The 25,511-nt window shown below is 42.5% G+C and overlaps 1 protein-coding gene across 9 annotated transcripts in view; it reads left to right on the top strand.

Annotated features, from left to right (window-relative positions):
• TRPM3 (transient receptor potential cation channel subfamily M member 3) overlaps nt 1-25,511 on the top strand; it is a 608,143-nt gene that overhangs the window by 569,379 nt on the left and 13,253 nt on the right. For all 9 annotated transcript variants that reach the window (XM_061425528.1, XM_061425527.1, XM_061425526.1 and 6 more), the window contains 3 exons: nt 18,318-18,468; nt 18,589-18,788; nt 20,761-20,893. In XM_061425528.1, coding sequence (XP_061281512.1) covers nt 18,318-18,468; nt 18,589-18,788; nt 20,761-20,893 — 484 coding nt within the window. The remainder of the gene's footprint in view (nt 1-18,317; nt 18,469-18,588; nt 18,789-20,760; nt 20,894-25,511) is intronic.

The raw sequence follows: 25,511 nt of genomic DNA, 5'->3' as shown, positions 1-25,511 counted from the left end.
ATCTTTGGTGTGTGTGGGGGGGTTTGTCTAGGTACAGGAGATAAATACAGATTTTATATAAACCATCTATTTCATTTAAAAAGAGGTAACAAGAGGTAGCAACCTTCCTATTTTCATGAAGAAAAGAAATGAGTATTTAAACCCACCCTTTCTTTGCATATGCCTTGTGATAGATAGACACATTTTTGAATAAAACTGCCTAGAAGTTTTTCAGACTAACTGTGACTACAGCTTTTGGTTAGGTTTCCTGTCCTAGGAAAGGTTAAGATACTTAAGAAACAGAGGGTCTTTGCCTGTCCCTAAGCTTACTGTTCATTGACACAGCGGGTACAGCAAATAGTTTGCACTAAGAGCCACCACTGAGGGGTTTAAGCAGTGATGAGAAAAGCTTGGATTGTGTTCTGAAGTCATTATAATAAGAACCTTGTTCCCTCTCCCAAGACTCATATTGTGAGGGCTTCTTCTATCTATAAAAGTTGATTTTGCTCAAATCAGCTTTCCCTCAGCAGGCTGCTTGTTTGGCCAATAAAGGCAGAATAACTGTTGACGTGGTTAGGATTGAAAGAGTGAGCCCGGGCACCTGTTCTCATTAGCCCTCCATCTCTTTATGGTGATGAACACAGAAGGAGTCTGAGAGCTACCACTGCAGACTGTGAAGGACCAGGGTTTAGCTCCCTTTAGTCCACCACCTGGGGACAGAGGGTTGGCCCCTGTTTCATTTAAGGGCATGCATGCTAAGTCACGGAGAAGGCAATGGCATCCCACTCCAGTACTCTTGCCTGGAAAATCCCATGGACAGAGAAGCCTGGAAGGCTGAAGTCCATGGGGTTGCTGAGGGTTGGACACGACTGAGCAACTTCACTTTCACTTTTCACTTTCATGCATTGGAGAAGGAAATGGCAACCCACTCCAGTGTTCTTGCCTGGAGAATCCCAGGGACGGGGAGCCTGGTGGGCTGCTGTCCATGGGGTCGCACAGAGTCGGACATGACTGAAGTGACTTAGCAGCAGCATGCTAAGTCAATTTAGTTGTTTCCGACTCTTTGCAACCCTATGGACTGTAGCTCACCAGGCTCCTCTGTCCATGGGATTCTCTAGGCAAGAATACTGGAGTGGATTGCCATGCCCTTCTGCATGAGGTCTTCCCAACCCAGGGATCAAACCTCTGTCTCTTATGTCTCCTGCACTGGCGGTCAGGTTCTTTACCACTAGCACCACTTAGAAAGTCCTCACTTAAGGGCTTTGAGGGTCTATTGGGAAAAACAGAAGTAATGAAGAAAGGGCTTACTGAATAAATGAAAAAACTGTCAGGCAGTAGCCAGAATAGATGAGGCGGGATTACTCAGCTGCGTTAGTAAAGCCAATAAGAATTAACAATAAATAGCAATGCCTTATCATGACCTGATTGGATCCTGGGAGATCCTTCCATAGACCCAAGTATGACATTCGTCCTCCCGCCACCCATTAGCGTTCTTTATTCTCTGCTCCTTTCTGTATTATAAGACTCAGTCCTGGTTCTTAGAACACAGCAGGAATGCTTATGGCCCAGGGCCTTTGCCTTAGCCCTGCCTGCGGCTTCAAACACCCTCTCCCCAGACTGATTCTTAGCCAACTCCCTCATCCAAGACTGGAGTCTGCTCCCATTTCACCTTCTTGTTGCCATTCCCAGGCACCCACATGCCCTCATGATCCTTCTCGCCCTGCCTTACTTCTACAGCACTTATCCCCTTCTACAGTGCCACTTAGCTTACTTATTTATGATGCTATTATTTATTTTCTGCCCACCTACCACCTCTCCCAATGCAGGCTGAAGAAGGGCAGGGATCTTTGATGCTTCGTTCACTGGTGTAATCCAAGCACTTAGAACAGTGTCTGGCACATTGTAGGGGATTCATAAATACTTGTGGAATGAATGATGAGGAGATCTAGGCATGTACCATCATCATTATTAATATTATTTCTATTAATAGTATTTTATCACGCTTAGACATTTTATTAATCATTGACTTGATAGTGTATAGATGGCAAATATCAGACCTGGGACTCCAACTGAGCTCACTGAGATTAGTAGCTTATGTCTAGTAACTTCAAAGAATGCTTAAATAAGATGGGTCACTTGTAGATAGATTCCAAAACAGGAAAAATACAAGGATATTATTGAAAATATTCAAACCACAATTCAGAGCAAAGTGCCTTTCCCATCTTGCTCCTTTCTATGCCCACCCCCCCACCCTGCTTCTCCACTTGATCAACATCCAAGTTTCTTATATTTAACAGGTAAACTTTTCAAGATAAAAGCATTTGTTTTCACTAATGTGTGCCAGTGTTGCTCTGGGAAAGAAAAAAGTTGTTAGCCCACTATACAAGGGTGTACTGTCATCCAACTCTCTTGTCATAATAATGATAATGTTTCTCTTCTGCCTCAGTTGGACTCCTAGTCACACGACAGCAAGTGATGGGCGCTGGAATCCGAGCCCACCCATAGCAGTTGAGGTTTAAGTAGAACACGAACTAACTATGATCCAGAGTCTTTGTTTGAGGAGCAGGAGTTGAAGTGTGAGATGCTCACATTTTATTAATAGCAGTAAACAGACAAGCAGGCAGAGGGGCCTTCAAGTGAAAAGGGAGAGAGCAGAGTCCAGGATCCAGAGGGCAGTACAGGGAGGACAGGCCCACTCTCAGACAGAGCCAGGAGCATGAGGTCTGAGTACAAATGGATTTCCTCTGTTATCTGTCACTTCCCAGGGGATTTGTAAATAATGTCAGCAGGAGCTTGTGTTTGCTTGCAAATGCATTCCTGAATGTTAGGGACCACATTGATTGTTTCCCTTAATGTCCTGTAACTCTGGGGGTGCAATCTGATGGGAGTCAGCAGGAGCCATGGATCATTTCTGTGGAGCTGGTCCAGCCTAGTATTCCTGATGAAATACACAAAGATAGCGAAGCCTGGCCTGAAAGATTGGTGACCAATCCTTCTCAACCCAAAGAGCCCTGATGTCAGGTTGCTGGTTTCTTTTCATGAGACACTCCCTCTGGGAGAAGGCCCTAGCTCTTCCCTCTTCATATGGCCAATAGGACAGATGTGTGGGATTCTGAAAAATTATGCAGTCCTTCTTTAAACAAGAACAAGAAGCATATTCCTTACTGTGAGGCGTGGTGGCTCGGTGGAATGGACCCACCGGGGGAACCTTCCACAGTCAAGGTAAGGAGGAGGGAGTCACTCTCCTGCACATGGGCTGGAAGGGACACCTGCTTCTGCCCTCGAAGCTCTGGACAGGGTGTCCTTGGAGCATGAGGAATCGGGATGAGAATGTCACAGTCAAGATTCACAGTGGAGGTGGACATGTCACACATTCTGGGAGAGTAAATATATTTGACTTTTTTCTCTGAATGTTTTTGGTTTCGGTTTGAAGAAGAAAGAAGCTTGTCTAATCCTATTTTGCTTAGGCAGATATCCAAGAGAGTGAGATGAGCCCTCAGTAAAATTGAAACTTAAGTGCTTTTTATTTCCACCCTTCCAACCCCTCCCTGAGCCCCTTTCCTCTCTGTCTCCGGGACTCCTCCTAATTACCATGAGCCCCCAGCACACTGGATCTGGGCCTGCTCTGATGAAACTACCAGCCTGAGAAGCTGTTCCTCTCTGAGGGGTTTATCGCTGTGTCCTCAACTAGAGAAATGTTGCTTGCAAGAAAACAAAACCCACTCAAACTAGATTAAATAAAGATTGACTGTAAGTGTCTAAGAGGAAACCTCAAGAACATTCAAAGACAGGAAACAAAGCATGACGTAAGCTGACTGGAAATGAAGCTGGAAGTGGTTTTGGGAAGCCAGAATCTGAAGACATGACCACTCGACTACTTTTCTGTCTACTTATTTCCAGGCTCAATCAATCAATCATGTCTCATTCGCTGTTCCTCTCTGGCTCTTGCTTCTCTTTCCTTCCTCCCTTTCTTACCCTTTCCTCTCAGATGGCTTGCTTTACTTTTAAATGACTCAACTTGGTCTGACTGTATGATCTCGAGTTAATTAAGTCCCTGCCATCTTCCAACTACAGTCTCTGCACCTGAGTTTAATTTTTTAAATTTATTTTTAATTGGAGAAAAACTGCTTTACAATGTTGTGTTAGTTTCTGCCGTACAGCAACGTGAATCACCTATATGTATACATATAGACCTTCCCTCTCGAGTCTCCCTCCCACCTCACCCCGCATCCCAGCCCTCTAGGTCGTCACAGAGCACCCAGCTGGTCTCCCTGTTCAGTTTAATTTCTAAAAACCAAGTCTGATTAGCCATTGGTCACTCAGTGAATTGGCTCCTTGCCCCTGGATGATGGTGGGACCTGCTCCCTGGGCAATGATGGGATGTGGCCTGAATTAAGGGAGGAGGGTAAAGAAATTAGGAAAAGGCTTTGTCAACATGAGAGACCTAGGGCTGTCTCTTCTAGCTGTGAGCAGGGCCAGGGGAGTGGAACGTGTATATCAGGCATCTTTGACATTATCTATTGACAACAGATGTTGATATTATCTACTGATAATGCTGTAGGACAAACCACTCCAGAAAGCAGTGGCGTAAAGCTGTAGGCATTTATTAAGCTCAGTAGCCTGTGGGTTGCCTGGATGGTTCTTCTGTCTTGACTAGGCTTGGGAATGTGCCAAGGGCTCAGCTGGCTGGCAGCTGATCCAAAACAACCTCAGCTCAAACAACAGAAGTAACTATGACCAGAGGGTCCTGTGTTTTATCCTCCATTGGACTGGCTCAGGCATGTTCCTCGTGATGATGGCTGAAGTGGAAGAATGGAAACAAAAACACTCGAGGGTGTTTTCAAGTTCTGTATGGGTCACATTTGCTAACATCCCCGTGGCCAAAGAAACTCACATGTCGAGACTCGGGGGCAAGGAAATAGAACCTGCCTGTTTAGTCAGAGAAATAGAACTATCAAATCACATGCCAAGGGAGGTTGGATACAGAGGTAGAGAAATCGGAGCTATTAATGCAATCATTTGCTGCATCATGACAACAGACTCACTGGCATGTACAACAGCAAATCTAGGTACACATCCTTTCCCAGCAAGTTTTGTACAGGATCTTTTGATAGTAATTCCTGAGCACAAATAATGAATTTTGAATCCTTCTTAAATAACAGCAAGTCAGGTGTCTCTAAAGTAAAGAATAAATTTAAAAAATAGCTAGAACACAGAACCAAGATAACGGAGGGCATTGGATGTTCTCTACCTCCCCCCTCCCCTGCCTGTAATTCGCACACAACATACCTAGGCTTGCTTTCTAATTCACTGGATTAAAAACAAAAGCTTATTAATTTAATTGTGTTTCCTAAATAGCTGAAAGCTGAGCATGTGTAACCCTATGCCTCTCAAATTAGAGGCTGTGTCATCAGTGACTTCTCTTCCCTCCTGGTGGTGTCTGGATTCTATGTCCATGCAATGGGGCCTAGTGATTTGTTTGCTTTTCTGATAGGAATGAAAAGAATACAGCTTTTGTAAGTGGCCTTTTATAAGTTAGCTCCTGAGATAGATAATCCAGTCTGGGGCTTATTCTGGTCTTCTGTTCCTTTTCTTAGATTCATAGAGTAATAAAATGTCTGGACTAGATGGGGCTTAGAAATCATCCACCGTTTCCCAACCTTTAGTTATTCCCATAAACCACTCACTATTTTGTAACATCTGTCCACTCTGTAGTATTTTGAATTAAGTTAACTCAATTTCAAAACCTAAATTAATTCATTTTTAAAAATTTATATCGTGGCCATAAGCTGAAAACTCAGTGTTATCTGATGTAATAGAAAATGACCATAAAATAAACAAAATGAAAACATCACAGTTATGAAATTCTGTCCAGATGCTTGGGCCTTCAGCCTGCCCAGTCTTTACTAAAAAGGAAGCTTAGCAAATGTGAAGGAAGTGTTAAAGAAATATTATCCTCAAACTGATGTATTCTCTCTGATGGAGTCTGGAAGATGTAGAGAGGCTTGAAAAAGTCATGACTTTCTCAGTGTCCAGTTCAGCACTACTTAATGCCCTGTTCCTGTACCCTTCAGTCATCTCGGACTTTCTGAGTTGTGTGGACATCATACTGGAGGGGATATCAATAGTCCAAATCCCTCCATTCACAGATGAAGGAGCCCAGGCCTCCTCTTATGCCTTCCTCATGGTTGCCTTTGCACTGTGTCACTACCAACTTGCCTAACATTTAGGCTAGGGGGAGGGAAAAGAAATGAACTGCAAAAGAAGTAAAACACAGAGCTGGTGGGTAATGCTTTCAATTCTATGAAATTGGAGCTTACCTGGTTTTCAATTATATCTTCTTTTCCTGGTCTCCTTTCCTAGAGGACATTGGCTGTAGCCTATTGAAAGAAACAGAAAGACCCCCTTTCTTCCATAAAGAAGACTTCTGCCTGGATTTACTGCTATCTAGGCCTGTTGGATCAGGAACCTTCTAGGCTGTCCACGGAATTCTCTAAGCCAGAATACTGGAGTGGGTAGCCTTTCAGTTCTCGAGGGGATCTTCCCAACCCCGGGATCTCCCTCTTTACAGGCAGATTCTTTACCAACTGAGCCACAAGAGAAGCCCAAGAATACTGGAGTGGGTAGCCTGTCCCTTCTCCAGAGGATCTTCCTGACCCAGGAATTCAACCAGGGTCTCCTGCATTGCAGGTGGGTTCTTTACCAACTGAGCTATCAGGGAAGCCCTTCTAGATAGATATACCCATACAAAAGGAGGTGTCTCTAGTTCTCTTGCCCAGAAAAGCATTGTGTCAGAAAAAAAGGGCCAAAAAAGCAGGGCTATGTAAGTCTTAATTCCTTGGAGTAAGCCATAGGAGCTGTGCTAATGGCATTCTAAATCCTCCATGTCAAACTGTGGATTTTCAAAATAAGGTGTAGAAATCCTCTTTGTCTCCTTATCTTTCCAAGATGAAATTTTAGTTGAAAATCCTTTCTTTAAAGAAATAAATAGGATAAATGTAGTCATACACTCAACTAAGCTCTTTACTCCATTGCCTATGATTTGGAATAAGCTATAATGCAAAAAAGCAAAATGGCTGTCTGAGGAGGCCTTACAAATAGCTGTGAAAAGAAGAGAAGTGAAAAGCAAAGGAGAAAAAGAAAAATAAACCCATTTGAATGCAGAATTCCAAAGAATAGCAAGGAGAGATAAGAAAGCCTTCCTCAGTGATCAGTGAAAAGAAATAGAGAAAAATAATAGAATGGGAGAGACTAAAGATCTCTTCAAGAAAATTAGAGATACCAAGGGAATATTTCATGCAAAGGTGGACTCAATAAAGGACAGAAATAGTATGGACCTAACATAAGCAGAAGACATTAAGAAGAGGTGGCAAGAATACACAGAAGAACTGTACAAAAAATATCTTCACGATCCAGATAATCATTATGGTGTGATCACTCGCCTAGAGCCAGACATCCTGGAATGTGAAGTCAAGTGGGCCTTAGGAAGCATCACTATGAACAAAGCTAGTGGAGGTGATGGAATTCCAGTTGAGCTATTTCAAATCCTAAAAGATGATGCTGTGAAAGTGCTGCACTCAATATGTCAGCAAATTTGGAAAACTCAGCAGTGGCCACAGGACTGGAAAAAAGGTCAGTTTTCATTCCAATCCCAAAGAAAGGCAATGCCAAAGAATGCTCAAACTACCACACAATCGCACTCATCTCACATGCTAGTAAAGTAATACTCAAAATTCTCCAAGCCAGGCTTCAGCAATACATGAACCGTGAACTTCCAGATGTTCAAGCTGGTTCAAGAAAAGGCAGAGGAACCAGAGATCAAATTGCCAACATCTGCTGGATCATCAAAAAAACAAGAGAGTTGCAGAAAAACATTTATTTCTGCTTTATTGACTATGCCAAAGCCTTTGACTGTGTGGATCACAATAAACTGGAAAATTCTGAAAGAGATGGGAATACCAGACCACCTGACCTGCCTCTTGAGAAACCTATATGCAGATCAGGAAGCAACAGTTAGAACTGGATATGGAACAACAGACTGGTTCCAAATAGGAAAAGGAGTACGTCAAGACTGTATATCATCACCCTGCTTATTTAAATTATATGCAGAGTACATCATGAGAAACACTGGGCTGGATGAAGCACAAGAATCAAGATTGCCGGGAGAAATACCAATAACCTCAGATATGCAGATGACACCACCCTTATGGCAGAAAGTGAAGAAGAACTGAAGAGCCTCTTGATGAAAGTGAAAGAGGAGAGTGAAAAAGTTGGCTTAAAGCTCAACATTCAGAAAACTAAGATCATGGCATCCGGTCCCATCACTTCGTGGGGAATAGATGGGGAAACAGTGGCTGACTTTATTTTGGGGGGCTTCAAAATCACTGCAGATGAAATTAAAAGATGGAGAGTTATGATCAACCTAGACAGCATATTAAAAAGCAGAGACATTACTTTGCCAATAAAGGTCCATCTAGTCAAGGCTATGGTTTTTCCAGTAGTCATTTATGTATGTGAGAGTTGGACTATAAAGAAAGCTGAGCAGTGAAGAATTGATGCTTTTGAATTGTGGTGTTGGAGAAGACTCTTGAGAGTCCCTTGGACTGCAAGGAGGTCCATCATAAAGGAGATCAGTCCTGGGTGTTCATTGGAAGGACTGATCTTGGAGCTGAAACTCCAGTACTTTGGCCTCCTGATGTGAAGAATGGACTCATTGGAAAAGACCCTGGTACTGGGAAAGATTAAGGGCAGGCAGAGAAGGGGACAACAGAGGATGAGATGGTTGGATGGCATCACCGACTCAATGGACATGACTTTGGGTAGACTCCGGGAGTCGGCGATGGACAGGGAGGCCTGGCGTGCTGCAGTCCATGGGAGTCACAAAGAGTCAGACACGACTGAGCGACTAAACTGAACTGAACTGATTGAGGCATTTCTTCAGCCATGTATGAAAGAGACTATCTTCTTGAAATATTCTTCTTCATATTTTTAAACATGATGTTCATTTTATCAAATACTGGTGTTTCATTTTGAATTTCTCATGCTTTTTGAAATCAATATGATGTACATATTAAGAAAATAAATGCTTCTTTCCCCCGTGCCTTACAGAGTAAAATCAAAAGAGCAAGTGTCCATCTTGAGACAAGGATACCAGCACCTGATACCTATTCTATGAATCAGATTTTTTTCTTCACACTTTGAATTTTAGTGTTCCATACATGTGTTACCTGATCTGGACAGCTTGGACTATTATTTGTGTTAATGAAAGCAAGAAACATTCAGATGTCTATCAGTCTGTCTTTACATTTGTTCACAATTGAGATTCCTCTCAACCCCATGTTGGCTCTTTCTCCAAAAGAAGAGGTAAGAGACTTAATAGTTGAGCAAGTTTTCATGGACATCCTGACCTTGTTCTTACTGTCTTTGAAATACTGACAGAGGTACTAAAGCTTTCTGAGCCTCACTCCTTCACCTTTCAATGGGGCAGTAAGATCAATCGTGTTAGAGTATTATAAAGATTAGAACAGGTGATGGAAGTAAAGCTTGTAGCACAGGGCCTTTCCTTGAAGCTTGTGATAGGTGGTCACTAGCCTTATTACATTGGAAAGGCCATTTGAGATAGCGAGGAATACATACAGGCCTTGGGGTCAGAGAGGAGCAGGACCCATTTCTGCTTCATTCATAATTGCACCTCCAGAACCAATTCCCACTGGCGCAGAGGAGGAACTCATTATTTTGGGGGATGAATAAATGAATGGTTCTGGCATTATCCCTTATTAGCTGTGTGGTCCTGGGTAAGGCATTTCACTGCTCAGTGCAGTTTCCACAGCTGGAAGGGTAATACATTTGTTATGGACTTGCCGGGAAGCTTAAGTGTAACGGCTGATGTGAAGCGCCCAGCACAGAGGCCAGCACATGCTGTGCTTTCCACAGGTGTTTATTCCAAATTTCTACTGTCCTTCACTTTTGATGATCCCAAATAATGAACAGTTATCCCAAATAATCAGCAGTTCCTACAGAAGCATCCATTTTAAAAGTTGTCTTTTAAAATGGGCAGCAGTCAGTGTCAAGGAGCCCAGGATGTATGTAGGTGGCCTTTCATAAAAAATGTCAGGGTCTGAGAATACCAGGATATCTAATTTGACCCTTTTGTGTTCCTGGGCAACTTCAAAGTAGTATAGTTTGGGTAAAGGCCAAGCCATGTGGGCATAAGGAGGATACTGAAAAGAGGCATGGAAATTATCTTTTACCAAGACCTCATTTTCTCATTTTTTAAGGAACTATAAGGAAGGTTCCATTTCTTGTGTCAGTGTCAGTTGATTGGTTGTGTTTTTGGGAGTTTTGTCTTAAAAAGGATCCCAAGGCTTCCACCTCACAGAAGAGTATCATGATGATTAGCAATGTCTGCCATGAGTTTAAGATGGGGTGTTATGACTGGTGTGCCATGAGATTTATACAATAGCATTCAGAAGGGAGATTTGCTGGTGGCTCAGAAGGTAAAGCGTCTGTCTACAATGCGGGAGACCCAGGTTTGATCCCTGGAGATCCCTGGAAGATCCCCCGGAGAAGGAAATGGCAATCCACTCCAGTACTATTGCCTGGAAAATCCCATGGACAGAGGAGCCTGGTAGGCTACAGTTCATGGGGTGGCAAAGAGTCGGACACAACTGAGTGACTTCACTTTCTTTCACTTTCTTACCCATGTCAGGCATGACCCCTTGCAAGTTAATAGCAAAAACAAATAATCAAACATCTATGGTTTTCCCCTCTCTTAGCTTTTTGCTCTTAATAAGAACCATCTCATATTAGCAGGTCATGGTGGCACTTAAGATCTTGAAGTAAATAGGAAAACAGATACTGACCCAGTGAAATTGATCACCTAGAACCCTTACAGAAATGCCTGGCATTGCAGGTTAAATGTACAGAATGTGATATTCCTGCCCACATTCTTTTGGCAAATATTTGTTGATCATCTTCTATATGCCAGGCAATGTTATGGCTGCTATAGTGAACTAAACAGACAAAAGCACGTTTCCCCATGCCTGTCATCTAGTGAGGGATACTGTTGACTTTTATTTTGGCTATTATAAAAATTTATGATTTCAAAAAAAAAAAAGACATTCCAGCCACTCCAGAACATGTACAGAAAAAGGAGGACTTTCTTACTCTCACCTGCGTAATCTGGTTGGTTATAACTACACAACCTCTCATTCTGGAGTCCAGTCATCCATTTCACTTCTACTCATCAATGCACTTTCAGCTTTCTGCCTTGTGATATGCCAGTGTGATCCACATAGATAAACCATAGAGAACCTGAATTCTCAGATGTTTCATCCCTTCTAATTTGGCCATAATTACTTAGATGTAGGTGCCCACTCTGTATCTGTACCCTCACCCTAGGCCTTCTGTGGCCTACTCTATCTATGATCAGCTTCTAGAACAGGGTTTGATTCACTTTGGGAGTAACCGGAAGCTTGGCCAAAGTTTCACAAGTGTGTTTACCCTACTGACTTGATAATAAGTAAAATCTGTACCATTAGTTTGAGTCAGAGGCCCCAGTTGGACAATTGAGCTTTGACCAGTGTAGACCTCTCATGCTTTCTATACTTACTAAAGAAAAAGAGCAACAGAGCCTCTGGCCCCTAAAACCCCAAAATTGTGATTCAACCTTGATGTCAGGTCAGATTTCACATTCCCAGTTGCCCCTTCCAGTCTCTTCATGCTACTCCAAGGCTCCAATGTAGCCTCCCAGGCGCGGCATACACAAAATGTCAACACCTTTAATTATTGTGGACAGGGGACAGGGAAGCAAGTGTGATTTTATTAGCCAGGACTAACTGCAAGTGATAGAAACCCAATTCAAACTGACTTAAGGAAAAAAGGAATTTTATGGCTCATATAACTGAAGAATTCTGGTTTTAGGCATGACTGAATTGGGAATCTATTTCTCTTCTCTGTGATGGAGTCACTCCTGGGCAGGCTCTCTTCACTTGGTAGACTTATATTGCAATGTAAAAAGAAAACTTATCTTTAATATGGGTCCCAGAAAAAAATCTCGAGCCTTATGCTCATTGGTTCTTATTGGTCAGGCTAGGATCACGTATCCATCCTTGAACCAATCACTGCCATCAGGGGATAAAATACATGGATAAATCTCTTTGAGATGGAACTGCAGCTCGTTTCACCCAAACTTCTGGACTGTGAGTAGGGGAGGGACAGTTCCACAAAGGGAAACCAGGCTGCCATTACCAGAGGAAGGGGAAATGTTTACCAGACAGGTGGAACCATCAAACATCCTCTAGAGCAGTGGTCCCCAGCCTCTGGGATCTAATGCCTGTTGATCTGGGGTGGAGCTAATGTAATAATCATAGAAATAAAGTGCACAATAGATGTAATGTGCTTGAATCATGCAAAAACCATCCCCTCCCCCAGTCCGTGGGAAAATTGTCTTCCATAAGACCAGTCCCTGGTGCCACAAAGGTTGGGGACTGCTGCACTAGAGGTACTGCACTGACTGTCACCAACAGAGGAAGGTGACAACGTGTCATTTGGTGTGAAAGTGGCAATGACCACACGTTGACTTCGTGCAAAAGCATCGGGAGAAAAACCACTCATGTCAGGCTCCAAAGCAGGGAATGAGGAAGTGCAGCGGGAGCTACCAGCCCACGTATTCCCGAACATCCACCTATGTGCCATCTTGGGTTTATGTGCCCTGGAGTGTTTCCCTGGGAATATGAACCCCAGATACTGGTTGGGACCATTTTACAGTCCAGATAACTTATTCTCCATCCTAAAATCTGCTGCTTGTCCTGCCTTAAGGCACCTCATTCATCTTCATCTGTGGTAGACATCTGTAAGTTTGAGTCATAGCACCTTCTAGTACAGATAAATACTCTGAGCAAGGACATGGCTAGGAGCCATTACAAAACAATATTTGGCACCAACTGCTGCATATAATGTTTACTGCCTCTTTGCTGATTTTACCAAATGAAGACTGTTTCTTACTGATTCATTTTTATTATCATTATCACTGTCACAAGGATCATCTAATTCATTTATACTGCACTTGTTGTAGAAGCTAGATGATGGTCCTTAAGGCTGATCCTGACTAGCAGCCTGCTTGGTGTCACTCAGGCTAGAGGGGCTATGGTAGTTCTCCTTCTTCAGAGCCCCTCAGATCAGATCAGTCACTCAGTCATGTCCAACTCTTTGCGACTCCGTGAATCACAGCATGCCAGGCCTCCCTGTCCATCACCAACTCCCGGAGTTCACTCAGACTCACATCCATCGAGTCAGTGATGCCATCCAGCCACCTCATCCTCTGTTGTCCCCTTCTCCTCTTGCCCCCAGTGCCTCCCAGCATCAGAGTCTTTTCCAAAGAGTCAACTCTTTGCATGAGGTGGCCAAAGTACTGGAGTTTCAGCTTTTTAGCATCATTCCTTCCAAAGAAATTCCAGGGCTGATCTCCTTCAGAATGGACTGGTTGGATCTCCTTGCAGTCCAAGGGACTCTCAAGAGTCTTCTCCAACACCACAGTTCAAAAGCATCAATTCTTCGGTGCTCAGCCTTCTTCACAGTCCAACTCTCACATCCATACATGACCACGGGAAAAACCATAGCCTTGACTAGACGAACCTTTGTTGGCAAAGTAATGTCTCTGCTTTTGAATATGCTATCTAGGTTGGTCATAACTTTCCTTCCAAGGAGTAAGCGTCTTTTAATTTCATGGCTGCAGTCACCATCTGCAGTGATTTTGGAGCCCCCAAAAATAAAGTCTGACACTGTTTTCACTGTTTCCCCATCTATTTCCCATGAAGTGATGGGACCAGATGCCATGATCTTCGTTTTCTGAATGTTGAGCTTTAAGCCAACTTTTTCACTCTCCACTTTCACTTTCATCAAGAGGCTTTTTAGTTCCTCTTCACTTTCTGCCATAAGGGTGGTGTCATCTGCATATCTGAGGTTATTGATATTTCTCCCGGCAATCTTGATTCCAGCTTGTGTTCCTTCCAGCATTTCTCATGATGTACTCTGCATAGAAGTTAAATAATCAGGGTGACAATATACAGCCTTGACTAACTCCTTTTCCTGTTCTGTTGTCCCATGGCCAGTTCTAACTGTTGCTTCCTGACCTGCATACAAATTTATCAAGAGGCAGATCAGGTGGTCTGGTATTCCCATCTCTTTCAGAATTTTCCACAGTTTATTGTGATCCACAGTGCTCATATCACCCAATAAATGTGAAGTCTGTTCCCTTTCTGTGTCGCCTACTGAACTGTGAGTTCCTTAGCAACAGGGACTGTCTCTTTAACCCCCCAGCATCTCTTGTATGCAACATATTATAACCACTCAACGAATGTTTGTAGAATAAGTGCTATGGTTAGTGATTGCAAAATAAAGAGCATTAAGATGTAATCCCTAACCTTGAGAAGCTTCAAGTCTATTAATTACAAAAATAATCACTGATGACACCTACTAATGTTAATCATTGTTGGTGTTAAAGTGCTGTGTGCTAGATACTGAGATAAGTGCTCTCCAACACTATCTCATTTAAAGATCTTGATGCTCTCCCCCATATATACCACTACCCTTTTACAGATGAGAAGGCTGAAGTTCATGGAGTAAGCTAACATAGCATCATTTGAAAATGGTGGAATCAGGATTTGAATCCAGATCTGCTGAATTAAAATGCCATGTTTCTAACCACTGAAGTAATACTACCATTCTATAAAGGCAGGATGGAAAAAAATTGGGAGAAGGTGGAATAAATCAATATTCACAGGATTGTCAGAGAGTTCCCAGAGCCAATTATGATGACATCAAAGCAAAGCAAATCTTATATAAAGATGATGAGTTCGTCCAATTTTGTAACTAGTAGGGAAACTAAACAGAGATCCAGAAACCTGTTAATGACACTATCTGAAGACTCATGGAAATGTGCATAGGCCACCTGAAACTAGGAAGCACCTACTCTTCTCACTGGTTTTTTCCTCAAGGCTAGAAGAAAGTTTTTTTCTCTAGTGGAGGAAGTGTCTGCATTTTCACTAAATATGGGGTCAGTGGGACTTCCCTGGCAGCCCAATAGTTAAGACTCCAAGCTTCCAATGCAAGGCATGTAAGTTCAATCCCTGGTTGAAGAACTAAGATCCCGCCTGTTGTGTGGCCAAAAATGAATACATAAATATGAGGTCAAAAGACGGATGAGTCCTGCCCCTCACAAGTTTATTTTACATTCTCCCAGAATGTAAAGAGAAATCACAGAATGACATTAAATAGAGATAGGGATCACACTTGCAAAAACTATGTGCACTTTGTCCCTTACCCCAAGCAGTTCTTTCTGCTGCTCTTTGTTGGCTTCCACATAGAGATCTGAGCCAAAGCCAAAGAAAAGGGCAGCACAGGTCTGACAGCCCCAAAAGAGGTCAAGCCGGGAGGAAGCAGGTAGGATGGTTAGGGATCCTAAGCTTTGCTGAGGAGAGAAAAGCAAAATGAGCTAGTCCATGAGGCCTACAGCCAAGTGGGTATCAGAGACCCAGGCATCTGGTTGAGCACGAGAAGCTTTCTTGCCAGGCGACAGGTAGGATTTCTGGAAACGACCTAAGGAAAAAGGTACCAGCAACTGCTTAGAGCTAGAACTGTCCAAGATGAGTAGGCTTGCAGAGCTGTGGTGGATGTTAGTGCTCAGCAACCAAACTGTGTTTAATGATCTCCTTTAGTCACTCAACAAACAGTTTTCACATGTGGATGTGTGTGAATGTGCTGTGTGTATAGACTGAGCTGGGTGATGGGAAACCATGAAGAGATATGTTCCCACTGGGAATCTTACGTTGAACACAAAGACCAGTAAACTGGCAACAGTGGTACAGTACTGAGAGGCCCCCTCCACCCCATCCCCACCCCACCCTGCCAAAGGGGCAAACAAAGGGAGCTCTGGGATTATAAGGAAGACAGAATTACTAAGGAAAAAATTATTCATGACATTTGGTAAAGGAAGACTTTGTTCAAGGGGGCTACTGCAGTGAAATACTGTACTAGAAGAGAGAGACTGTGTTTGACTCTGAGTGAAAAATAAAAAGGAAGTTTATAGCCAGGCGCAGGGTGTGGGTCAGTGGATGGAAGATCACTAAGAGGAAACATCAGGAGTAAGGGGGGTTCTGGCTTACCTGACCTAATGTATTTTTACTGAAGACAGGCCAGGGTGATCACACTTCAGATGGAGGAGAGTGGAGGATGAGGAATGTGATCAAATGTTGATGGTGATCAGATACTGAGGATGGGGATTCTGGCTAAATGTACTTAGCAGAATTCTTGCTAAAATTGGACAAATGCAGAGACAAATGTGGAAGTGCGCAAATTGAGGTCACAGAAGAGCCTGAGTCGAATTTGGTCAAGTAGAGGATCTTTGTCAATACCTATCCCAGTCCTGGTCGAAAAGGAGCAGAAAGTTAGCCAAAAGCTAAGTGAGCACTGAAGAATGACGGATTCACCCTGGTGAAGCATGGGGGTAGAAGCAAGGTGTCAGAGGGGCTTAAAGGGAAGCATGACTCAAAATCAGGAAGTAAGAGAGAGCATGACATTTCTGGGAACTGCAAAAACTTGGTCTAGTTTGTGCTCAGAGGGAGAGGTAGAAAGTGGCAAGAGATGGCACCAAGCTAACTACCCCCGGAGTCTGGGCTTCATCCTGGAGTCAGTGAGGGCCTCTATCATTGGGTTTTCATTCCAGAGGAAGAAATGATCAGGACCCCTTACTGAGCTGTCTTGGATCAATAGTGATACAACTGCCAGCAACAAGAAAGATGCAAGCTCTTTGAGAACACCTGATTCCATCCACACCTGATCCTCTTGCAGGCACATCCAAAGGAAGCACTTTGACCATCTTTTCCTGGCCATTAAAACAGAGTCTTGGTAACCTAATATTATTAAAACCTTCATAAGTTGAGAGCATATCAAAAATCACATAATTTTTCCAGCCTAATTTTAATTTAGTAGACTCACGTTAGTGGCACCTGAGAATTACGTGGGGAAATCTTTGAAAGAAATATCCATGCCAGGGCCACCTTCAAAGATTCTGATTCAGTTATCTGGGGTGGAGCTGGGCATTGGCAGTTTTTAAAGATCCCTAGTGCTGTCAGGGCTGAGAACAGCTGCAGAGCACAGAGCCTAGCCACCTTAACTCTTGAGAAGGAAATGGACTCCCCTTGCCATCCTCCAAGTCCTCCAGCCAAGATTCTCGGTCAACTTTGCACACTTTCCCAGCAGATCTTCAGAAGCTGCCTATATCAGCTGCTATGACTGCTTCAAGCCCCACTCCTCTTTTACAAATAGATGCAAGAGGACCGTGTTCTAAAGCAGGCACAATACAGCTGGAACAGGAAGGCGACCTCGCCTACCCCTGGGCATTCACAGCCATCAGCACCATCTCACTTCCTGGGCTGTGTTGTCTGTGCAGCACTGAGGAGCTTTGTCAAGGATTTGTTTTCCCCTGGATTCACCCGGAAACTCCAAGCAGGCCTCATTAGCACATTACTCACGCTCACCCAAGTCCCACACATCACTTTCCTCCTCACCCCCACCTCCAGATTTTTTCTTTTTCTCTACTTGCTCGTTTATTCAGTGCAGTTGGGTTTTGTTCCCTGTGCCCCAAGAAGCACATTTTTGGAATGGAAATGCTGCTGGAAAAAAAGCAGGTGGCTCCAGGCTCCAGGGTCCCATACCATTGCCCCTTGTCATCCTCCCCGTGAAATGCCATCCATCAGGAGCACTGAGTGACGGTCCTCCTAAATACTTCCCAAAGTGCTGCCCTGTTTTGCTCCTTCCACACTGAGACAGAAAATCATTAACTCAGAGCCCCTGGGTTGTTTCTTGCAGCAATTAACAGCTGCCCTGGTGTTAATTCCCAATCGATAGTCTCTCGATGTTGCTGCTCTTACAGCTGTCGGCTTCTGAACCCCACAGCACATTTTGAAAGTAACATGATGGGGCGATGAGACTCTGCCCCTCCTGAGCTTCTGGAAAGCCCTCACCAGGCTTCCTGGGGAGACCCGGTGCCCCAGGGACTCAACCAGCCAGCAGGGGGCCCCACCCACCTCTTTCAGATGACAAACTCAGGAGACTGGCAAAACTGACTTCCCTCTGGAGTGGCAGCCCTAGGGATATTCATGAAGCTTTTGTTTGTTTATTTAGGCTTTTCTGGAATTCTTTTCTGTTTGTTTTGAGATGGCTGTATTTTTCCTTCATCTAAAAAAAAAAAAAAAAACCCCCGCTCATTCAAATCAGTCTATAATTTTAATCCCAGAACCACACAATTTCTCACATCTTGCCTGTGTTGCTTCCTCCAGCTCCCTGTGGACAGAATGAGACTCGAGAGGATGGTAAAATAATCCAACTGCCTCCCTGCAAGACAGGAGCCTGGATCGTGCCAGCCATCATGGCCTGCTACCTCCTAGTGGCAAACATCCTGCTGGTCAACCTCCTCATCGCTGTCTTTAAGTAAGAGGGTCTTTCTTCAGAACCCGTGGAATGGAGTAGGGAGACTAAGGCAGGAGGGGAGCATGATGTTGCGGAAAGCAAGGGTGTTTCTTACTTGATTGTCTCTGGTCTCTTTTTCAGCAATACATTTTTTGAGGTAAAATCAATATCCAATCAAGTGTGGAAGTTCCAGAGGTATCAGCTCATCATGACTTTCCATGAAAGGCCTGTTCTGCCCCCACCTCTGATCATATTCAGCCACATGACCATGATATTCCAGCACCTGTGTTGCCGATGGAGGAAACACGAGAGTGACCCAGATGAAAGGGACTATGGCCTGAGTAAGCTTTGAGTGACAACCCCCGGCAACTACAGAGCAGGAATCCCCACTGCTTCTATAAGCGATCATGCAAGACCACTGGGCACCTGGTTCCTCTTGCTTCCTGCCCACAGCTCTGAAGACTTGGGAGGGGTAGGAGGGTATGCTCGATGAAAAATGGTGCTGGAAACAAGACAGGAGAGGCTGCAACTGAACATTCTTAACCTCTCTGCTTTCTTAGTGAGATAAAACCAGACTCCAGCAGGGCTGTCTTAGCACCTTCATAGGTTCTAAGCTTCTTACTTGCCAGACATCCCACCACAAGATATATCAACCATGTTAATATGCTCCCAATGTTACTGTATATATAATTTAAGCATCCTGACATGCAGAGTTGTAGGTGATTAAGTTTGACTTTCTATGATTGTTTTTGGATCTATAGTGTTTTTAGGTCTTAAACATTTCCCAAGCCTTAGGGGGTGTTCCTATATGACTTCAAGAGGAAACCAGCAGTTTTTTCCATAATCCAAGAATAAAAAAGACTTTCCACCAACCACTTTCTAGCCCAGTATTTCTAAAAAGAGGTTCAATTGGGGGAATAATCCTTTATTATATAGAATTGTTCCACACATTGTAGAAGATTTAGCACATCCAGCCTCCACTCATTGAATACTAACAGCTCCTGCAAGTTCCTAAATGTCCCCTGGGTACACCCACTGTTAAGAACAGTAGGATCCAGCCCCATACAAGCAACCTCCTGTGGTTTCTCAAAGAGTGTCAAATAGACCACCTACACTAAATCTACTGAATCAGAGCCTTTAGGACTCTGGCCCAAGAATCACCTCCAGGTGATTACTAGTGCAACTCAAGTTTAAAACCAAAGCCACTCAATAATCAACTGTTTCTTTAAGTCTGAAGCTTTTAACAATTTCTTTGACATAGCAATGCCTGACCTCTTCTGAGACATTAAAATTGGAAAGTTGGAGAGGGGTTAAGAATTCCAAAATTCACTGTTTCCATTTGAAATACCCATTTAGGCAAGTAGAAAGCTCAGGGGAGAAAAGGTTCAGATTTCCACTGGGCTCTTTCTACCACTGTATCAGTTACTAGTTTGTTTACTTGCTATAAACAGAACACCAGATACAATAACACAAATATATAAGGTTTTGCTTTAACTCACACAACAAAAAGTGAAAAGGTAAATAGCCCAGAGCTCAATAATGACTCACTAAAGTCAAAGACCCCACGCCTATTTTTAGACTCAACTATTCCCTGTCACACTGTCTTGTCTCACAGTAGCAAAATAGCTGCTGTACTTCCAGTCATCACATGTCCATGTTCAAGGCATAAAGAAGTATGAAGATGAAAAAAGGTAGAAAGAATCAACCCACATACCTGTAGTTGATCAGGAAACCAGAATCTCTTTCCAATACCTTTGAAAGAAAAAGGCGGTGGAGGTGGGGTGGGGATTGAAATGTCAACCTTTTCCTGCAGCAGATTTTTTTTTGTACCTTGAGCCAAACTGTGTTTCTTGGTTGCTACTCAAACTTCAAGGAATACTGGAAATATTTGGCTTTCCAGTCTCAATAGTTGGAAGAGGGAGGGGAAATTGGGTTACAAAGGGCTTTTAGTAAGGCAAATGAAAAATGTGTGTCTGCCACACTCCTCAGCCCAGGAGTTTTTAATAAACCTTTCTCTGCATAGCTTCCCTTTCCTTTATTTAGCTACATTGTTATCCTTACAACATATATTATCCTAACCATTCTCTGCAGTAAGCCAGGTACACTTAGGTGAGATTCAGAGGTCCAAAATGAATCTAACACCCAAAAAGAGGACAATGATACCAGTCAGCTGACCAGGTTTGGATTTAGTTTGATCTCAGTGAAGGATCGAGGCACTTCCCTAACCTGACTTGAGTTAGGAATGTCATTAGGCCCACAAATCAGGTTCATTGCTTTTACTTCTCTGCCTCATATCTCTCATCTTTTCCACAGAGCTCTTCATAACTGATGATGAGCTCAAGAAAGTACATGATTTTGAAGAGCAGTGCATAGAGGAATATTTCAGAGAAAAGGATGATCGATTCAACTCGTCCAATGATGAGAGGATACGCGTGACTTCAGAAAGGTGTGTTCTCTGGGCGCATGTCTCCTGGGGATGTTTTATACCATGGCATGCCTTATCAATTGATTTTGTTTGCAGGACCACAAAGAAAACAGATCCCTCCGCCCCTTTTTGCTTATTTTTATTGTACAAGAAATCATTGAGCTTATGAGAGAACAGAACATTGTCTGAAATGTCTATAGATCAAAATCCCAGACTTGTAAGTCCTAGATTTCCCAGCAGGCAGTAGAAGTCGCCTTCTTGGACACTGGAGATTGTTGAGTCCAGGACAAGGCAAGAGTTTTTGACTCAGACCAGAAATTGAAAAGTTCAGACCTAGACACAAACCAAGGGAGTCCCAGCCCAACTCAAGGCTCTCATCAAGTTTGTGTTTCATGTAGATCATTGAGCATCTTCTCCAAAGGTCAAGATGGTCCTAGTGCCTGGCTTATATGGGTGCTCGGTGCCTTCTGAATAAACAACAGCAAGAGACTTGTGAATTAGAATAATTGTTGAGGGTGTTTTTTTCAATTTTTTTTTTTAATTCTTATAGAAATAGGCAAAAACAAAGAAATAAAAGCAGATTTTTTTCTACTTACTTATTATACACTTTTAGATCTCACTGACCAAATAGGTTTATAGACCAGTAGGGTTGTAAGAAAAAAAATCTCAAAGAGAAGAGAATACTTTAAATTTAATAAATCTAACTTTATGCAAATAAATTTAAATTTTTATGATTTTCCTCATTTTGCTGTAGTCTAATACAAACTTCATTCCAGGCTGGCATATTCCAGCATTTGGGGCACTGCTTTTCTGAAGAACACCCCACGTATTACAAAACACTAGTGTAACTTTAAATTTTAAGCACTTGCAATATAGAGATGGCAGAAGTTACTTATAAATAGTGGGGAAAAGGATGATACATTGATGACATCAGTTGATATATGACTCAGGCTTTTAAGATTTGAGTCAGTCACGTCTAGTTTTCATGAAATGGCATTTTGTCTGCTTAGCCACTTCATACGTTTTCTCTAATGGCTCTGCAGAAATGACACAAATGGCATTTTTTCTATCCCTGCCCATTATTTATTTAAGGAATGCAGTCTAGATGAGTGGTTATATACACACATGCCATTTAGTGATTATATCCATAGGTACTAGCCAATATTAATAAAATTTAAAGCCATGCACAGATTTTATACACATCTGTCATTGCAAACTAGAACATTTTATGATGATATGATGTGAAGCAATTTTCTAGCAAACAGAGGAAGAAGCTGCAAATCTGAAAACCTCTCTCATGCTAAGGCCTTGAAAAAGTTATTTATTAATGGACATATTAGCCATGTAGTTCCCATAAAATTGTGCCATGTGGACACTTTGTCCATTACTCAGGCATATTTGCAAAGCATGTGTCCAGGACCCTTTGCAATGGCTTTTTGTATTCAGAAAACCGCAGACCTGGGAGAAAAGAAAGATAGGGGGAGGAGTATTAAGATGCAGAGAAGTCCTTGTCTCTCTGGGGAACTAGCATGAGAGGTGCAGACACCAGGGTGTGCAAACTGTGGCCTGTCATAAAGCCCCTTTGAATGGGAACATGGAGGAGCTAGAGCACCTCCACCTGAGGCTCTCACCCCACATTTACAGATGCTTCCAGGAGACTTCTTCCCCGAGGCCCTCTTCCTCTCTGGGGAGTTACCGAGCCCCACCCTTCAGGAAGGTGACCAAGATGAACAATTCCCAGAAATCAGGACAGAGTGCAGGGCAGCCCTCCCTGTGACCTAGGCCTTAGCTGACCTTCTGGAGTAACAGGGCCCAGAGGGCCAGGGTGAGTTCACAGCTAAGCCCAGGTGCCAGAGAAGTGAATCTAAGCCCAGGCCTCATTCTGCTTCTGTAGCTTCTGTCTGTGTTTATTTGAAGTTCTGCTTTTGGTGGTGATGGTAGTAGTTTTGCATCTGCAAATGTACCAAAAACAATGTCTTTAAACACTAGAATTATACTCAGTACAACAGAAACACCATGAGGTGCATCGGGGAATGGAGATCAACCAAGGGAGGGAGGGGATCCATATTACCCATTTCACACATTCTCCAGGACATGTCCTTTCTAAGTGGAGTGGCAGGTGAAATCACCTGTCCTGTTTTACATGAGCTAGCTGGCTAGCTAGGTAAATAGATAGATGGGTAGAGAGATGATAGATAAGTATGTATAAACTCACATTTGAATACATATGTTAAATTTATATAAGTTAACTTCATATATTATATATTTTATACTTTTCTCCTCATATTAGATAACCTCAATACAGAGATTTGAAATCAGAAAACTTAAGAGCTGGTTCTTTGCTCTGTTTCTCCCCTTGCTCCTACCTTTAAAATACAGTTAATTTATTCAAGTTCTATTTGCATGAATCTCTTTAGAACTAAAAATGTACTACTATAATTGTCTATTTAAATGGATAATTATTAAATTATATTTTTGTCACCAAATAGTATGTATAGGAAGGACCCAATACAATATTCAGGAGATCATTAACACCTTGGAGGAACTGATTCTGAGAAACTCTTGTCTTTGCCATTTTTATATAGCAATGACCATGATGTATCTAAAGCAATACAATTCCAAAATATAGTGAGCTAATTGATTGTAACCAATGCCGTTACTTATTTGGGACAATATCTAGCTAGTGATAATTATATTAAAATAGCCAAAATTTTAAGCTGTTAAGCAACATTGGTAACTACCTTCTTTTCTGAGGATTTTTTACCCTGGATTACAATAACCAATCCTTGGAGTTTGTGCCATCAAATTCTGTGCTCATCATCCTTTAACTAGTGGGTTCTGTTTCAATACATGTATACTGGGGCTTTTACTGTGTACCAGGCAATAAGGCAGAGCTCTGTCCTCAAAAAGCACAGTCTCACTGAGTTCTAGTGTACACCCAAGGCAGGAACAGCCAGAAACATCTAACTCACAGTTGTCAAACCTTAGAAGGCCGTAAAATCATCTGGAAAGCTTGTTACAAGACAGGTTTCTGGGCATCCACCTACATCCTTGGTTTCTTTTTATATATATATATATATATATATATATCCTTGGTTTCTGATTCACCGTGTCTACAGTGGGGCCTGAGAATTTGCATTTCTAACAAGTTTCCAGTAATGCTGATGGTAATGCTAGTCCTGAACCACACTTTGGGGAACACTAATGGAATATAATGGATAAGCTTAAAGTCCCAAGTAGGATAGGACAGTGCAGAATTATTCACTGTGGAACATATATCAATAAAATTCGGTACCTTACATTTGGACCAGTTCTGGAGGTCATTAAATACAGATTGTGTGTGTGTGAAAGTCAGTCATTCATGTCCGACTTTTTACGACCCCATGGACTATAGTCCATGGAATTCTCCAAGCCAGAATGCTAGAGTAGGTAGTCTTTCCCTTCTCCAGGGGATCTTCCCAACCCAGGTCTCCCACATTGCAGGAGGATTCTTCACCAGCTGAACCAGAAGGGAAGCCCAAGAACAGATTACTTGTACCCAAAGCAGTGTTTCTCCCACACACCTGACCAGCAGCAATTTAACAAGCATGTACTGAGCAGGGCCTGGGGTTGGAGTGGGGATAGAAGGATTTTGCTTTGAAAGAATGTATGATCCAGTTACAGTCAGCCTCTATTTGAGCACCTCCTGAAGGAGGAGAAGCTGCCTTAGATACCAGCCTCATGAATAAATACAGAAAAAATTACATTCTACTGTCTCTGAAAAAATGTTTCACATATGGTAATATCACCATCATCTCCCATTTGCTTTATCGTTTCTAAACTAAATATCCCAAAATCCTTTAACCACTTAGCATGTGTACAGCAGATCTTCCACTACCCTGCCCACTTTCTCAATATACACTTTGAATTTTCAACATCACCCTTTAAATGTGGTATCTAAATGGAACCTAATTCTGTGTTATAATTAGAGCCTAGACTCAATGCCTTTATTCATTCACTTACTGTTTTTAATTATCTACTATATGCTAACATAATACTTACAGAGTACAATAGGAAAAGAACATGTAACAAGGGAAAGAACATAGTAAAATGGAAAGATTTTAATACTAATTCTGCAGTAACTAGCTGTGTGACCTTGAACAAGTTACTTAACTCCTCTGAACCTATGTCCCAATCAGTAAAATGGGGACATACCTGTGGTATTAATACCTAACTAAAATTTTAAAAGTTACTGAGATAACATACATGAAATATTATGTTTTAACTGGTAGTTATTATTTTTGGATCTACACATTTTATTTGCTATGGGATTGCATTACTATCATAGCAGCCAAGTCATATCTTTGGTTCAGAGTGAGCCTACAATTAATTAAAACCAAGCCTTTTTTACATCAGATATTTCAAATATCTTCCAACTTCTTTGGAAATGTTTGTTTCTAACCTAAAATCAAGACTTAGCATTCATTGCTATGAAATTTGTCTTTAATTCCACTTCCTCTTTGTGTGCTCAGCCACTTCAGTCATGTCCAAATCTTTGCAATGCCATGGATTATATAGCCTGCCAGGCTCCTCTGTCCATAGAATTCTCCAGGCAAGAATACTACAGTGGGTTGCCATGCCCTCCTTCAGCGGATCTTCC

Source organism: Bos javanicus, chromosome 8, assembly GCF_032452875.1.
Source record: "Bos javanicus breed banteng chromosome 8, ARS-OSU_banteng_1.0, whole genome shotgun sequence".
Taxonomy (NCBI): Eukaryota; Metazoa; Chordata; class Mammalia; order Artiodactyla; family Bovidae; genus Bos; species Bos javanicus.
The sequence above is the reverse complement of the archived record's forward strand: the minus strand, read 5'-3'. Positions and strand labels throughout refer to the sequence as shown.